Below are 17,732 nucleotides of genomic sequence, written 5' to 3'. Positions count from 1 at the left end.
ATAAAGAGTCACCCAGCCAGTCCATCTCACTTGCACAGATAATGAGAAGTTGTTGGCAAACTGAACAGAGGAAAAAAATCTACCTAGAAAAAGGTGACTGAGGAAGACAAGCTCCCATCCCAACATCTCCATGCCCACTTATAAAAATAAGTGAGTATTCCAACAATCTTTAAGTATTTAACCTGGAGGGCAGCTGTCCCCCAATTATCATCCTTTTCTGAAATCCACCCCTCTCCCTCCCAAAAACATTCTCAGTTATTTCCCAGAGGAGCAGCCAAAAAGAAAAACAAAAACAAAAACTTACCAAGGGAAAGAACAAAGAACAAAGAATAAACCACATGAGTACTTTCACTGGATCTTAAATTTTAGCAAGTTACTTTACTCTCTCAAGATCCTCCAAAACAAAGCCTCAACTCATATCAGCTCCATCTATTAGACTGCACCCTAGACCTTGGAAAATCTTATGGCTTACACTAAAACTAATCAGCCACTTTTAAACAGAAAGACGTTTAAAGAAATCACTATAATAGGCTGGGCACGGTGGATCACACCTGTAATCCGAGCACTTCGGGAGGCAGAGGTGGGTGGATCACCTGAGGTCAGGAGTTCGAGACCAGCCTGGCCAATATGGCGAAACCCCGTCTCTACTAAAAATACAAAAAATTAACCGGACGTGGTGACGGGCACCTGTAATCCCAGCTACTAAGGAGGCTGAGGCAGGAAAATCACTTGAACCCGGGAGGCGGAGGTTGCAATGAGCCGAGATCATGCCATTGCACTCCAGCCTGAGAGACAGAGTGAGACTCTGTCTCAAAAAAAAAGAAAGAAAGAAAGAAATCACTAGAATCACCGTTCATTCCACCAACATTTTATGTTCCCACTTTCAGTTGAACAAATATTCCACTAGAGTCACCTGGAATTCATTATTGTCTCCACCAAATTGCCCAAGTCAATCAGAAACCTTGAGACTGGTACGCCATCTGATTCTCTGCCATACACTCGCTTATCAGCTCTGCTCGGAAGAAATGTTCTTAACCAGTTCGGCTTGCACTGATCACGCTTCAGCAATAAAGGCCTGAATCTTCCAGGTCATTGTGGGTAGGGCCAGGCAAGTTTGGTTGGCTCCTACATTTGCACTAACGTTGAGAGAAGTATTATCCCCTCCCCTGCCGTTTCACGTAGATTCAGAGAGTGGGTGTAGCAGCTGCAAGAGCACCCCGTAAGAGGAAAGGGCCCCTGGCCAGAGGATGAGAGGCGGTCCTGTGGCCTCGAGCTCCTCCAGGGAGGGAGGGCATCGCGCTTCCTCTCAGCCAACTGCTGCCTCATTTCCTGAGCAGGAGGAGGGAGCGGAAAAGCTGCCAGCAGGCAGGCCGGGGTCTTTCCGGCGGTTCCCACCCCATAACCCTCACCATTTCACAGAACGTTCGGTACTGCCCCTCCCCGAACAGAGAAGCACCCACCCACTCTTACCCCTTGGGCAGGAAACCTCAAGCCAGAGCAAAGTTCTCCCACCCTCCATGGGGAAGTGGGGGAGGGAGAAGCCGCTGAGCCCCTCCCACGGCCGCGCCCGGATCGGAGGCACTGAATGAATGAGGTGGAGAAAAAAAAGAGGAGGAAAGCCACACCCCAAACCCCGTAAGGCTCAATTTCTTCAAAGGTCAAGCCTGCTCGCCCCAGCACTGTTTCCCCCTCGTCCGCTTGCTGTCCTACTGGTGCTGAGCCCCACCCATCCTCCGCGATCCCAACTTCATCTCCGAGCCCGCCGGCCTTCAGAGGACCGTGCTCCACGGCAAAAGGGACCTTATTGCGCTTGCCGGATACTCCAGTGCCTGCCCCTCCCTCAGGAGCCTCACCATCTCCGTACCTGTTCCCGGGCCCGCCTTTCTCCCTCAACTTCTCGCTGGAGGCGCTCAGCTCGCTCCTCTGCATCATCTGCCTGCTGCTGCAGAACCTGGATCTTGCGCTTCACCGCCTCGATGGTGGTGATCCCAGCCATGGTGCCCACCCAGCTACTGCTCGCGCTCCGGTTCCTGCCTCCTCCGCTCGGCGTTGCAGCCTCCTCTCACCCTTACTTCCGCCTGCTACGCCCTGAAATACCGGAACTCACCAACCCGCCCGGATGTGACGTCCCTCTGCCGCGCCCTCCCACCGCCAGGCAGGCGGGAAGGCAGTCCACTTGAGGGAGAGTCGCGGCAGGGAGTAGATCCTCCCAGTCGCCCTGGGCTACCCTTCCCGGCCTTACCTTGGGCCAGTAAACTGGGACGGGGTTGGGACGAGGGAGTGTTACCATGGTAACTGGGCGGCGCTTCGTGCCCTAGCCTCTCCCGCCAGGCTGGCTGCCCACAATGGTTGGCCCCTTTGCAGGTAGTGGGCTGACCTTACACTCCTGCAATTGACCCCTCATTCCCCCAATGCCGATACCCGTCACCGCTCACTGTATTTGCTCCACAATGTAAACATCCTACAAGTCTCTGCTTCCACTCACCCCACGACAAACTCCAAAACCAAGTTCTAAGAAAAGTTTAAAAGACTTTCTGGGCCTCAGGTTCAAAAGAGCCCCACTCAGTCTCCTTTCAAAGTCGGCTCAGGTAGGTAGGTTCTCTCCCGTCTCCTGGAAGTCAATGAATGGAACTGTCGGAGTGGAAGGCATAGGCAAGATGGCACAAATTCTCATTCTATTTGGCATGGTATGAACTTAAGTGTTCTATTTAGAACAACAGACTTTTCTCCTCTTTTTTTTTTTTTTTTTTTTTTTTTAAGAGACAAGATCTCGCTCTTGCTGGAGTGCAGGCAGTGGCGAGATCACAACTCACTACAGCTTCGAACTCCTGGGCTCAAGCGAGCCTGCTACCTCAGCCTCTGGTGTAGCTGGGACTACAGGTGCACGCCACTCCGTCGGGCTCCCTTTTATTTATTTTTGTTTTGTTTTTTATTTTTTGGGACGGAGTCTCCTCTGTCGCCCAGGTTGGAGTGCAGTGGCGCGAGCTCGGCTCACCGTAAGCTCCGCCTCCCGAGTTCAAGAGATTCTCCTGCCTCAGCCTCCGGAGTAGCGCGCTCCACCACGCCCGTCTAATTTTTTTTTTTTTTTTTTGAGACGGAGTCTCGCTCTTTCACCCAGGTGGGACTGCAGTGGCGCGATCTCGGCTCACTGCAAGCTCCGCCTTCCGGGTTTACGCCATTCTCCTGCCTCAGCCTCCCGAGTAGCTGGGACTACAGGCGCCCGCCACTGCGCCCAGCTAATGTTTTGTATTTTTAGTAGAGGCGGGGTTTCACCGTGGTCTCGATCTCCTGACCTCGTGATCCGCCCGCCTCGGCCTCCCAAAGTGCTGGGATTACAGGCGTGAGCCACCGCGCCCAGCCTAATTTTTTTTTTTTTTTTTTTGTAGTTTTAGTAGAGACGGGGTTTCACCGTGTTAGCCAGGATGGTCTAGATCTCCTGACCTCGTGATCCGCCGGCCTCGGCCTCCCAAAGTGCTGGGATTACAGGTCCCTGTTACTTTTGAGAGTCATCATGCACCAAATTAACCAACCTTCCAGCCCCTCCAAACCTTGGAATGATTCAGGACTTGGCAATTTAATCATCAGCTGGGCGTGGTAGCTCATGTCTGTAAGTCTAGGATTTTGGGAGGCTGAGGTGGGAGGATGGCTTGAGCCCAGGAGTTCAAAACCAGCCTGGGCAATATAGCAAGACCTCATCTGTAAAAATAAATAAATAATTTAATAATCACTTACAATTCCTTTTGTAGATAAGAAAGATATGCCCCCATTTTATCAGGAAGAAATCCTCTATTACAGACCACTGTCAGCCGGGCGGGGTGACTCATGCCTGTAATCCCAACATTTTGGGAGGCCAAGGCGAGAAGATCACTTCAGCCCAGAGTTTGAGACCAGCCTGAACAGTACTGTGAGACCTCGTCTCTACGAACAATGAAAAAATTAGCCAGGCCTGGTGGCAGCACGTCTGTAGTCCCAGCTACTTGGGAGGCTGAGGTGGGAAGATTTCTTGAGCCGGGAAGGCAGAGGTTGCAGTGAGCTGAGAATGTACCACTGCCTCCAGTCTGGGTGACAAATTGAGAGCCTGTCTCAAAAAAATAAAAAACAGACGACTGTTACTAGATCCTTCATGCAACAGCCAGACATGAGTGCCTGTAAACTGTACTGTGGAATTGAGCTTCCATTCTGTTACAACTTTCACCAATTTCAGTGCCACTGTACTTCCAAGTACCCCCCAAGGAACTGTTTATGAGTTAGAAACTTCCCCTTGGCCAGATGTGGTGGCTCATGCCTGTAATCCCAGCACTTTGGGAGGCCACGGCAGGCAGATCACCTGAGGTCAGGAGTTTGAGACCAGCCTGGCCAACATGGCAAAACTCCGTCTCTACTAAAAGTGCAAAAATTAGCCGGGCATGGTGGTGCACACCTGTAGTTCCAGCTACTCAGGGAGGCTGAGGCAAGAGAATTGCTTAAACCCGGGAGGCAGAGGTTGCAGTGAGCTGAGATGGTGCCACTGTACTCCAGCCCGGGTGACAGAGTGAGACTCTGTATCAAAAAAAAAAAAAAAAAAAAAAAAGGCTAAACAGACCAGGTGCAGTGGCTCACGCCTGTAATCCCAGCACTTTGGGAGGCCGAGGCAGGTGGATCACGAGGTCAGGAGTTCAAGACCAGCCTGGCCAAGATGGTGAAACCCTGTCTCTACTAAAAACCACAAAGTCAAACAAGCAAAAAACTAGCCAGGTGCAGTGGCAGGCACCTGTAATCCCAGCCACTCGGGAGGCTGAGGCAAGAGAATTGCTTGAACCCGGGTGGCAGAGGTTGCATTGAGCCGAGATCGCACCACTGCACTCCAGCTTGAGTGACAGAGTGAGACATAGTCTCAAGAAAAAAGAAGAAGAAAAGAAAAACAACAAAAAATGAAACTTTCCCTTTAGGGACTGCCGTGCAGGATTTCTGGAAGCACAATAGTAAAAAGACTTGAGAATGTTATCTTCCCTCTTATTTCTCTGTATTCCTCCCACCTTCCCAGTAGGTAATCATGATAAATTTTTCTTCTTGGGCAGCTCTCTTTTCTCCTAGAAAATTAGGACATGGAACAGGACTTATAATGAAGAATCCTAATCCCTGAAAGGAATAGTAGGCAAGACAGTTGCTGCCCTCAATGTCTAGTTCTGAGAATGCTCCCTGCAGAGCCTCTGTTTTCCTATCACCTTTTGAAAATACCGAGCAATGAGACTATTCAGAAGAAACAACTTGGATAGATAATAATTTTCTCAATAGAGTAACCTGCACACTGATTTTCCCCCCAGAAATTAGGAAGGAAGATCAGGGTTCTGACTCTTAATAGACTGTATCCTGATGGCCTAAGACTTTTTCTAACTTGCTTTGTAGAAGTCTGACCAAGATGTGGCAGAAGTGACACTTTGTCATCTAGGTGCTGCTCAGCAGGGGGCACTATTGTACCTCCCTGTGCCCTGGTAAAGCAGCAGAAGACCTCATCCTAGCCAAACCAAAAGGCTGTTGAGAGCACCACTGCATTCCTGAGACTGGTAGATTTGAGCAGATAATCTCCTCTTGATCCAGGGAAACAGATGGGCTGACTCATGATAGCCTTTAGAAGCACAACGGATAGACAGCAAGGGGCCCAGGGCTATTGTGTTCCTAGTAACCAGCAATACAATATATCAACAGGTGTATATGTCCATCGTTGTCCCTTCTCTCCCCATTCTTCCTGCCACCTGTCCCTAGGTGTTATGACTCTATGTCCTAACAATGCACTCCTCTTTCCCTTTGTTTCTCCCTAAACAGCATCCGATTTCATCTTGGATTAAAATGATCTTAGATGTGGTTGCACAACAATGTGAATATGCTACTACGAATTAGACATTTAAAAATGGTTAAAATGGTAAGTTTTATGTATGTGTATTTTACCACAACTTAGAAAACAAAGTTAGACAAACTTAGGGAGGAAAAAAACAAAAGTTTGGACTCGCCTTGCCAGACCCTTGGCCTTTCTTTATTCAAGCAGTCCTAGTAAATCCTGCACTTTTCACAAAGGCTTCTCAGATAACCAGAACTGCTTGTGTAAACACGTAGTTATTGACTCCCTCCTCCTTCTCTACCCCTTATATCTACTTCAAGATAATATGCTCTGTTTACTTATTTATTAACCTCAAGGACAGAAGCTGAGCTGTTAACTTCCTTTGTATTGGACAGAGTATACTCCCTCCAAAGATGCATATATTATGCTGCTGATGACTCTTACCTTTGCTTTCTGCTTTTAACCTTGTTGCTCCTTATGCAGCACCTCTCCCAATTCCTATAAACACTGTCCTTCTTTGACCCTTTGAGGCAGGGGTCATCGAACTTTTAGGGTCTTGTGGCCAGAGAGAAAAGAAAGCCAGTAGACAGTATGTACATGAATGAGCATGACTTGTGTTCCGATAAAACTTTATTTACAAAACCAGGCTGTTGCAAGATTTAACCCACAGGTGGTAGTTTGCTGACTCTAGCTTTGAGGAAAGAAACCTTTCTTCTTGCTTGCTCCTGGCCACAACCTTCCTCTCCTGTTTCTTGTTCTTATACATATCTCTGAGGGTACTTTCTGACTTGAGAAAGCTATCAAAGGGGAGAGGGGTTGAATGAGTATTTTTAATCCTCACTTTACATATTTAAATGGGTTTTGGTGGATTCCTATGTAAATATGAAGAAACTTCTTTCAAATGAATATACTGAGTAGACCGTATCTAGGTGAGGGGTGCTATGTGTGTGTATGTGTATGTCTGTACATGTGTAAAACAGATTAAGATAGACAGAATTCATCCCCAGGAAATCCTTTTATATTCCTAATGATTTTGATGTATTGCATAGAGCCTCTATGTTATTCTCCTTCTCATGATCTCAGGTTAGACTTGTTCTTTTTCTTACTCCTGGAAACACCTCCTCAAGCCCACATACTAGCTGTTGCAGCCTAAGAACAGACCCAGACTGATGTTACCCAATTTCCCACAAAACTGTTATTAACCTGACATTGTGCTAGTTTGTGAAAACTTCTATCTTCATGCCCATATGTTAGAAACAGAGAGATCCATCCAAATATACCAGGAACCTAGGCTATACAACTCCAGCCAGCCATCCACTTGCCCAAAGCCCAGGGGTAACCTGTAGATTTGGTAGGGTTGTTTTTTTGTTTGTTTGTTTGTTTTGTTTTGTTTTGTTGAGTTTTCTGAGAAGGGAGAATTTTTATTATTTTAAATAGAGACAGGGTCTTGCTCTGTCACCTAGGCTGGAGTGCAGTAGCATTATCATACCTCACTGCAAGCTTGAACTCCTGGCTTCAAGCAATCCTCCCATCTCAGCCTCCCAAGTACCCGGGACTACAGGCACGTGCCACCACACCTGGCTAATTTTTAAATTTTTTGTAAAGATAGGGCCTCACTATGTTCCCCAGGCTGGTCTTGAACTCCTAGCCTCAGGCGATTCTCCCACCCTGGCCTCTCAAAGCAAAGTGCTGGAATTACAGGTCTGAACCACCACACTGGGCACAAGAAGGGAGAATTAATAGTTTGTGGTGGCCTGGCCGGGTGCGGTGGCTCACACCTGTAATCCCAGCACTTTGGGAGGCCGAGGCAGGTGGATCACAAGGTCAGGAGATCGAGACCATCCTGGCTAACATGGTGAAACCCCATCTCTACTAAAAATACAAAAAATTAGCTGGGCGCGGTGGCGGGCACCTGTAGTCCCAGCTACTGGGGAGGCTGAGGCAGGAGAATGGTATGAACTTGGGAGGTGGAGGTTGCGGTGAGCCAAGATCATACCAGTGCACTCCAGCCTGGGTGACAGAGCAAGACCCTGTCTCAAAAAAAAAAAAAAAAAAAATATATATATATATATAGCTTGTGCTGGCCTTAACTTTTGGAAAAATGAGTTTAAATGATGTATATTATCCAGTTTGTGTTTCTAATCTCTGGCATAATATATTCAATTCTCACCACTTTCCTTGGCCACTGAAAGTGGTAGAAAACAAAACAGATCAGAAACCTAATGGCAGAGGCCAGGCATGGTGGCTCACACCTGTAATTCCAGCATTTTGAGAGGCCAAGGTGGGTGGATCACTTGAGGTCAGGAGTTGGAGACCAGCCTGGCCAACATGGTGAAACACTATCTCTACTAAAACTACAAAAAATTACCCGGGCATGGTGGCGGGTGCTTGTAATCCCAGCTACTCAGGAGACTGAGGCAGGAGAATCACCTGAACCCGGGAGGTGGAGGTTGCAGTGAGTCAAGATCTTGCCACTGCACTCCAGCCTTGGTGATAGAGCAAGACTCTGTCTCAAAAAAAAAAAAAAAAAAGCCCAGGCCCAGTGGCTTAGGCTGGGCGCAGTGGCTCACGCCTGTAATCCCAGCACTTTGGGACACTGAGGCAGGCGGATCACTTGAGGTTAGGAGTTCGAGACCAGCATGGCCAACATGGCGAAACCCCATCTTTATTAAAAAAAATACAAAAATTATTTGGGTATGGTGGCACGCACCTGCAATCCCAGCTACTTGGAAGGCTGAGGCAGGAGAATGGCTTGAATCCAGGAGGCAGAGCTTGCAGTGTGCCTAGATTGTGCCACTGCACTCCAGCCTGGGCAACAGAGCGAGACTCCATCTCAACAACAACAATAAAAAGAAACCTGGCTGGGTGGGGTGGCTCACGCCTGTAATCCCAGCACTTTGGGAGGCCGAGGCAGGCGGATCACCTGAGGTCAGGAGTTCAAGACAAGCCTGACCAATATGATGAAACCCCGTCTCTAGTAAAAATATGAAAATTAGCCAGCTGGGCGTGGTGGCACGTGCCTGTAATCCCAGTTACTCAGGAGGCTGAGATAGGAGAATCGCTTCAACCTGGGAGGTGGAGGTGGCAGTGAGCCGAGATAGTATCATTTCATTACAGCCTGGGCAACAAGAGTGAAACCCCGTCTCAAAAAAAAAAAAAAGAAAAGAAAAGAAAAGGAAAGAAACCTGATGGCAGAGAGACCAAATATGAGGATCCGAAAGCATTTATGAATGGTTCACTCTGACTGTCCCTCTAGCTATTTTCCAAAACCAAATGTGATTTTATTTTATTGATTTATTTTTTGAGACGGAGTCTCTCTCTGTTGCCCAGGTTAGAGTGCAGTGGTACAATCTCAGCTCTGTGCAACCTCCGCCTCCTGGGTTCAAGCGATTCTCCTGCCTCAGCCTCCTGAGTAGCTGGGATTACAGGCACCCGCCACCACACCTGGCTAATTTTTGTATTTTTAGTAGAGACAGGGTTTCACCATGTTGGCCAGGCTGGTCTCAAACTCTAGACCTCAGGTGATCCACCCGCCTCGGCCTCCCAAAGTGCTGGGATTACAGGCGTGAGCCACCGCGCCCAGCCCAAATATGGTTTTAAATATTACATGCTCCTTTTTTCCTATTAACTCAGTTCGCTGAGAAACTTGTTTCCACCAATACTGGGACATTTTTGTTGTTGTTGGTAAGATTCCTATGGTACTTTTCTTCTAAAACACTTTTCAATCTACTCTGTCATTTATCTTTGCAGCAAACTTCAAGGTTGAAGATGAAGGAAAGTAGGTGATGATGGGATAATACGAGATGGAAAAGAGAATTTATTTTATTTTAGAATGGGAAAATTCAGCCCTAGACAAGCTGAGTAATTACTCACGGTCATAGAGTGAAGTCTAGTGGTGATACTTTTACCCCCTAAGATTCCTTCTTAGTTTCTATTATAGTCTGTCACTGTAGGGATCTTTCTGCTGCCCTAGGAGCAATGCTTCATATGGCATCTCCATGGCATAAAGGCAAATGCCCGCATTGGCCAAGATAAATAAACCCATATATGGCCAGGGTCAGTGTGACCTCCATTTCCCATTGTGAAATCCGAGCTGGTTTTGTTGGGCAGTTGAGAGATGAGAGGTTCCCTATTAATACACATATCCACATGCCAAGATTTGGACATAAAAGCTAAGAATGTGGCATGGGGGAGGAGGTTAAGTGACAGCATTCTGAACTTAGAGTCCCCTCTCTTTGTCCAGGTTCTGGGAAAGATAATTAAATTCCTGGGTTGGTGATAGAAGATAAATGAGACTTTCACATGTATTTAAAAAAAAAACTTGTAACATGTTGGAGATGTCTTTAAGAAAGAAAATACATGCCATTATGAGAATATACCAGCATGTGCTTATATGCAAAAATGTATGTGAGTATATATGTCTGTGTTCCATGAACCCACAAGTGTGTTTGGAATTTCATCATATATTAACATAAAGATCTATATGTGTAGCTTAAACCCATCCTCCATCTCTCTAATAACTCACATCAGCAGCCTTCTTCTCTGCCAGTTCCAGCTTCTCCTGGGCATCCTTCAAAGCTTCAGAATACTTGTCCAGCTCATCCTCTGTCCCTTTCAGCTTCTTCTGCATGGCTGCCAGCTCATCCTCCAGCTATAGGAGCCCGGAGAGTCACACACAAAAACACACAAACACAACAATGCAGGGTTGGACCCTGGGCTCTTGGAGCCCTGAGTGTAACCTCCATGTTACCATCCCTAGTGAGACACACTTTCTCCCCAGCCACTTCCAGCCCACTGCCTCAGGAGTTATGCTGTAGCTTGGCCTATGACCCTATAATCTCTGATCCTAAGATGACCAAGCCATCCTGGGTTTTCATCCAAGACCCTTGGATGATAAATATCTAAAGTGTAGATGCCCGTGATGCTATTTGAGTGAAAAGAGATGCTCTTTCCCTCTAGAACTTTTACCTTTTCCTCTAGAAGTCAAGGGTTCTTCCAAAACATGGTCCATTTCTACTTAAATTCAGCAGACATACTGTGGCTCAGAAGAGGCCACTGACTTTCCCAAGGTCACAAAGGCAGTCTGAGACAGATATGTTAGATGTCCTCTGCTCCTCCAGTGAGGCTGGGGAGTCCATCCCACCCCCAAAAAGGAGGTGACACCAGTAGTCACTGTCTTTCCTATGAAAACTCCCTTCCATTTCACAGTCTTGTTCACTAGCAGATGAGAGAGACCAATGCCAGTGCCTACCTGTTTACTTCTTTCTTCTGCCTGCTTCTGCTCAGCTTCAGCTTGCTCTGCCCGATCCAGAGCATTCTCCTTGTCTAACTTCAGCATCTGCATCTTTTTCTTGATGGCCTCCATCATGAGCAGTGGCTGTTGGTAGGCTCACCTGTGAACACTGGAGAACTGAAGACTGGGGCAAGAAAGAAGGGGCTGCGGCCTGAGTGACCAGGAGGTCCCCAGACTTGAGTCTTTATCTGTGCTCATAGCTCCACCTTTTGTTCCTAATATGGTCTTTCCAGCTCCCTCCACCCCATCATTGTTCTCCTGGGGGAACACAGGGTGAGACGCTTTGATGAACTGACATCACCAGCAAAAAAAATCTAGCAGCAGCTGAGGCTGATTTTAGACAATGGAAAGTGGGGGAGGGAAGAGGTTCTCCCTGACCCTAAAACTTTCCACTCATTCTGGGCAGCTCTATGGATGTTTTAAAAGAGGAGGAAGAGGGGAGGGAAGAACATTGAAATAGAGAAGGGTACTTTGGCAATTCTAGGTTGGCAGTTTGCATCCAGAGGGTCCTGGTTGCCTTTCAGCTTCCCGTTTCACTCTCCCCCAGACTGTGTTGAATGCTGGTCAAACTCCATTAGTTGAGTTTTAGCTTTTGATTCCTGGTATTCAAGGAGCTTGGGCAACAGGGAAGAGGGGAGGTCACTCATGATCCTTAACAAATCTCCCAGATCCCAAGATCAAATTGCTGTGCTATTTTGGGAGTCTCCGATTGGCAGGGAGACGTTTTTCCTCCCCACCAAGAGCCACAAGAGTAGAGTAAGAGGGTAGGGTTGGAATCTCCAACCCTATCCTTGAAGGCTATCCCAGAGCTTCAAGTGGGGTGGGGAGAGAAACAGGGGAGGGTCAGAACAATCCAGACAGGATCATGCCCTTTGTTTTCCCACAGTAATCTTAAAATAGAACTGTTATACCCACACGGACCTCGGTCTGTGTGGCTCTCTCCTCTTCCCTTTATCTTCTCCCTTCTTAATTCTCCCCAATGCTGCCGCTCACCACATCATCATAATCATCATTATCAGCTCTATTCTTTCCAGTTTAGTTCCAGACCATGTTTATTCTTCCATTGGGAGCCTTGTTACTAACAGGTGGCAAGGATACCAGTCCACTGGCACCATACACCTGCAAATATGCCAGGGGAGAGGTGGGCACTGTTCAAGGTGACTAGATATATTGGACAAATATAAATGGCTCTAGTTAGTCATTTATGTCAAGGATAGTGAGAGTTAATGCTAAGCCCCAGCAATGGGGGAACTGAGACACCCACCAGGCCAGTGGGTAGAGCAGAGCTGGAGTCCACTATCGAGAGCTTCCAGTCACTAGAGGTAGATAGGCAGATAGACCATCAGCTGACTCTCGACAGAGAGAGGAGAAACCAAGTCTCCTTTCCCTGGAGATTAGCCAGGGAAAGGGGTTAGGGAACAGGGAGAGGAAGGAGTGGAAAATGGGGGATGGGGTGGGCAAGTGAATAAGGGGGAGAAAAATACGAGGACAAGAAGAGATAAAGAAAAGAGATATGTCCCTTCTAGTATAAGGGGACAAGAAATAGATTCTATCCTCAAATTCCAACTCTGTCCCACTCCCACACCAGCCCTCTTAGGTTAAGATTGAAATCCACATAGGTTGCAGCTACTGGACTTTTGGGGGGGGTCCTGGAGAGAAGAGGTTCAGTAAAAGAGACAGGAGCCCCAGAGATTGAAGTATGAAAGAGTGTGGTGCTGAATCACCTGCTGCTGTAAGAATATGTTTGACATTTAGTTGGTTCCTAATTAAACAACCCAATATCAAACATATCACACAGAAGCAGGCAGGAGAGCTTTGGGGGTCATCTCCCTTCCTTCCAAGTGCAAAGAAAGAATAGAGCAGACACCAGGCACCAATCATGTCTAGGTGGAGAGCCATCTCCTTGAGGAAGGGTACTGGCCCCTGCTCTTCACCTCCCAAGACAGCCAGCTCTTGCTTATTGCCCTACGTGTCATCCCTGCCTCAGCTCCTCCTCTACCAGCTCCTGGCCTTTGCTGGATCACGTTGGCCTAAACTAGGAAGAATACCTGGCAACGCTCCACATCCGGGCAACTATCGTTCCCTAGGGCTCCCACACAGAGCTTCTCACCCTGATGTCACGGCCCCAGCGCCCAGAGGATCAGCCGTGTCAGCAGCTCCTCATCAAAATTGCCACCTGCTCTCTTCAATGCCATTCCAGCTGCCCTGAGGCTTTCCGGGGTGGGGGCAGAGGACTTGTACATCCTGCTTTACCTTTCCAACAGAACTCCTAACCTTCCCAGATCACCCCCACAAGACTACTGAGGTCCGTTCAGAAGGCACCATCCTGGCATCGTCCTGCTCTTGAGTGCTGCAGATGCTTGGCTTCCCCTTTCTGCCAGCTTAACCCTTCTCACCTTCTCCCCATGTCCTCCAGGCATCCTCCTTAAAGTCACCCTTGGATGTCCAGAACAGAAGAATAACTTATCTCCCTGGCAAGCTCCATCGTGGGCTCCAGAAGAGAAGACTTACAGTTCCCCACCTTGCCTGGCAGAATTGAAACTAAGGCTTTAGATTGAGGGTAAGAGAGGAAACTTCTGCCAGGAAGCAGCCTGCAGTCCACAGGAGTCCTCTCCTCTTCTAGTGCTTTTTACCAGAACTCCAGGCTGCGTTCTCCAAGGGTCTTCCCTCACAGGAATCCAGCTGGATTCCCATATGGGGGATTTCTCTTTTGGAGAGAATCAGGTCTGTTGAATGTCATGTGGCAGGCAGATGCTTCTCTCCACTGTGGCAGAAAAGAGCCCAAGTTATAGCTGCATTGGGGGCTGGGGGGCTTGAGTGGAAGTGTGGGGGTGGGAGAAGGACACTCTGCTTCAGCCCCTAGGCCTGTTCCATGTGTCCTTGTTCCCATTCCAGACACCCACCCCAACCCCCAGCATATACCAACTCCACAGTGTCCTTGATCTAGATCGATAGCTTGTCCCAAGCCCCAGTCAATTCCTGTTGTGTGGCTCTTGCCTTTCAGGGGAAGACTAACATCGGCATATACAGGCCCCAAGGTAGGCATCAGTGATGTTGTCTTATGTCTTTGTTCCTTTTTGGCTCCTAAAGGGGATGTGTATGTAATTTGTACTTTCTTGCTCTCCCTTCTTACCCTTAACCCCTCAAGTTCTAGTTCCCTTCTCTGAGAAGCTTACCCACATTCAAGAATCAGAAGCTGGAGGAAGAGAGGCTGGGAAAGAGATTAGCAGGAATGAAAGGACTTTAATGTTTGGGGCACTAGAGGAACAGAGAGGCAGACTGGGAATATGGATGCAGAGGAGAAGCAGCTGTCTTGGAAGGAGAGTTTGTATGGCATACCTAGGCAGAAACATCAGATGGCCTTTGATGAAAGCCGTTTAGCTCTCCTGGAAATATCTACTATGCAGCCATTTCAAACAGGATTGAGTTCCTCTGAGCCAGAGGAGCTGGTTATAGCATTCGCCACAGAGGGAAGAGGGGCTGAATGGGTATGATGGGGTGATGTTATGAGAGCAGACAGAATAGACAGAGAGGATCAGAAGAGATGGGCTCTGTAGGGGGCCAACCTGCCAATACTGGAGCCAGCCTGGCACTGACAAGCCCTGGGGGAAGAGGCCAAGGTCAGGGATCAAGGCAGAGGGGATGGGGCATTCTGTGGGATCAGATGAACAGAGGAAAGAAGAATAGAAAAATAGAAGGAGTTGGTGAGGGAGTCTGGTTGGAGGTAAGGGAAGCCCAGGTAATGGAAAGGAATGAAGGAAAAAAACTATCATAGGAGCAAGAAAACATCATTATGGGTTACCATTTATTGGACATTTTGTGCTACTTGCTGCTAAGTGCTTTATTTAATCCCCAGAGCAACCCAATGAATTAGGCATTATCTCCCTTTTTACATACAGCATAAGGAACTGTAACCCAGAAAATTAAAATAATTTGCACAAGGCCATGCAGTCAGTGACAGAGCCAGCACTGAAACCCAGATCTGTCCAATGTTAAAGCCTGTTCTCCTAATGCCAAAATATACTGCCTGTGTAAAAGAAGCAATAAGCGGCCTGGGAGATAAATATGGGGGAAGATTTAAAAAGTGAAGGTGCAGGCCGGGTGCGGTGGCTCACACCTGTAATCCCAGTACTTTGGGAGGCCGAGGCAGGCGGATCATGAGGTCAGGAGTTTGAGACCAGCCTGGCCAACGTAGTGAAACCCTGCCTCTACTAAAAATACAAAAAAATTAGCCAGGTGTGGTGGTGGGCGCCTGTAGTCCCAGCTACTTGGGAGGCTGAGGCAGGAGAATCGCTTGAACCCGGGAGGCAGAGGTCGCAGTGAGTCAAGATCGCGCCACTGCACTGCACTGCACCTGGGTGACAAGAGAGATTCCGTCTAAAAAAAAAAAAAAGTGAAGGAGCAGCTGGCTATTTGGCTCATGCCTATAATCCTAGCACTTTGGGAGGCCAAGGAAGAGGATTGCTTAAGCCCAAGGGTTCGAGACCAGCCTGAGCAACATAGTGAGACCCCCCCCCCATCTCTACAAAAAAAAAAACAAAAAAAAGCCAGATATGGTGGCATGTGCCTGTGGTCCCAGCTACTCAGGAGGCTGAGGAGGGGGTATTGCTTGAGCCCAGGAGGTCGAAGCTGCAGTGAGCCATGATTGTACCACTGCACTCCAGCCTGGGCAACAGAGCGAGAATGTCTCAAAAAATAATAATAATAAAAAAAAAGGCTGGGTGCGGTGGCTCATGCCTGTAATCCCAGCACTCTAGGAGACTGAGGTGAGTGGATCACAATGTCAGGAATTCAAGACCAGCCTGGCCAATATGGTGAAACCCCATCTCTACTAAAAATACAAAAATTAGCCAAGCGTGGTGGTGGGCGCCTATAGTCCCAGCTACCCAGGAGGCTGAGACAGGAGAATCGCTTGAACCCGGGAGGGGGAGGTTGCAGTGAGCCGAGATTGCACCACTGCACTCCAGCCTGGGTGACAGAGCGAGACTCTGTCTCAAAAAAAAAAAAAAAAAAAAAAGCGAAGGTGAGATGAAGCTTCAGAAAATAGAGGGTAGGGGAGGACACAGGCAGACAGAAGGAATGGGCGACTCAGTCTCAGGTTTCTGGGTCAGATCCAGGTCACATGTTTTGTCTCCTATAAAACTTACACCATATTTGTCGTTACTTGTTCAGTGCCTGCCTCTCCAACTAGGCTGTGAATTCCATGTCATCTGGTGTGTAAGCACTCATGAGTAGTTACTGACTAAAGATAAGAGGGTTTGGGAAGCAGAGGTGGTGGGAGTTGGGGGTTGAGTATCGGATATGTAGCACAGACAGAGGAATGGGCATGGGTGGAGAATGATATTTGATTGGATAAGAGGGCTGGCCTAGAGGTCAGCAAGCAACCTCTTGAGGACCTGGGTCACAGAGAAATCTCCTGAGGGAGAATATGGAGGATACCTACTGTGTGCCAAGCACTGGGCTTATACATTATCTTATTTAATTCTTCAAATGAGCCTATGAGATGGGTATTGTCCTAATTTTGAAAAGAGGAAATTTTTTTTTTTTTTTTTGAGATGGAGTCTTGCTCTGTCACCCAGGCTGGAGCGCAATGGCACAATCTTGGCTCACTGCAACCTCTGCCTTCTGGGTTTAAGCAATTCCCCTGCCTCAGCCTCCCAAGTAGCTGGGATTACAGGGGCCTGCCACCACACCTGGCTAATTTTTGTATTTTTAGTAGAGCCAGGGTTTCAGCACATTGGGCAGGGTGGTCTTGAACACCTGACCTCAGGTGATCCACCTGCCTCGGCCTCCCAAAGTGCTGGGATTATAGGCATGAGCCACCACGCCCGGCCCGGAAGAGGAAATTGAGGCCAGTTAAGCTAAATCACTTCCATATGATGACACAAGAATTAAAGAGGTGAAGCCAGAATTTGAACCCACACCTGACTTCAAAGCCTGTGCTCTTATTTTTATACTCTACTGCCTCTTGATCAGTGGGATGTGTAGGGGCAGAGGAAGAAGCTCTGACAGCTAGAAGAAAAATGGGGGATTCAGTAGGAGACTGAAGGATGGAGACAGACTTGGGTTGGAGGGAAGGGTATGAGTTTTGCAGTGGAGACAAAGGCACAAAGTTAAGGTCAGGAAAATATCATGTGGACAGCATAAGTGACCAGTGAGGATGCCAACAGCAAGGTGAGAGCACAGGGCAAAGTAATGTATAATGGCATTTACATCAGGGAGCGATGGTGTGTTCAGGGAGTATATTCAGGGACTCATGGTGTATTCCTACAGCTGTCACTGGCTGTGAAATGGGGGTCTCTCTGGCTTGGGATGTCATTCACATGTAAAGTGGACCCTTTTTATTTTTGAGATGGAGTCTTGCTGTCACCCAGGCTAGAGTTCAATGACATGATCTCAGCTCACTGCAATCTCTGCCTCCTGGGTTCAAGCAATTCTCCTGCCTCAGCCTCCTGAGTAGCTGGGATTACAAGTGACTGCCACCATGCTGGGTTAATTTTTTGTATTTTTAGTAGGGATGGGGTTTCACCATTTTGGCCATGGTTGGCCAGGCTGGTCTTGAACTCCTGACCTCAGGTGATCCACCTGTCTCAGCCTCCCAAAGTGCTGGGATTACAGGTGTGA

At 47.9% G+C, this 17,732-nt stretch overlaps 1 protein-coding gene across 16 annotated transcripts in view; it reads right to left on the bottom strand.

The window, feature by feature from the left end:
• Nucleotides 1-11,990, bottom strand: part of TPM3 (tropomyosin 3) — a 36,806-nt gene extending 24,816 nt beyond the window's left edge. For 5 of the 16 annotated variants that reach the window (XM_055078570.2, XM_055078569.2, XM_055078571.2 and 2 more), the window contains exons 1-2: nt 11,067-11,990; nt 10,341-10,466 (exon numbers count right to left, since the gene is read on the bottom strand). In XM_055078570.2, the coding sequence (XP_054934545.1) occupies nt 10,341-10,466; nt 11,067-11,183 (243 nt within the window). In that variant the 5' untranslated portion in view covers nt 11,184-11,990. 16 annotated transcript variants of the gene reach the window in all.
• Nucleotides 11,991-17,732: the final 5,742 nt, after the last annotated feature.

This window comes from Pongo abelii, chromosome 1 (assembly GCF_028885655.2).
Source record: "Pongo abelii isolate AG06213 chromosome 1, NHGRI_mPonAbe1-v2.0_pri, whole genome shotgun sequence".
Classification (NCBI taxonomy): domain Eukaryota; kingdom Metazoa; phylum Chordata; class Mammalia; order Primates; family Hominidae; genus Pongo; species Pongo abelii.
The sequence above is the reverse complement of the archived record's forward strand: the minus strand, read 5'-3'. Positions and strand labels throughout refer to the sequence as shown.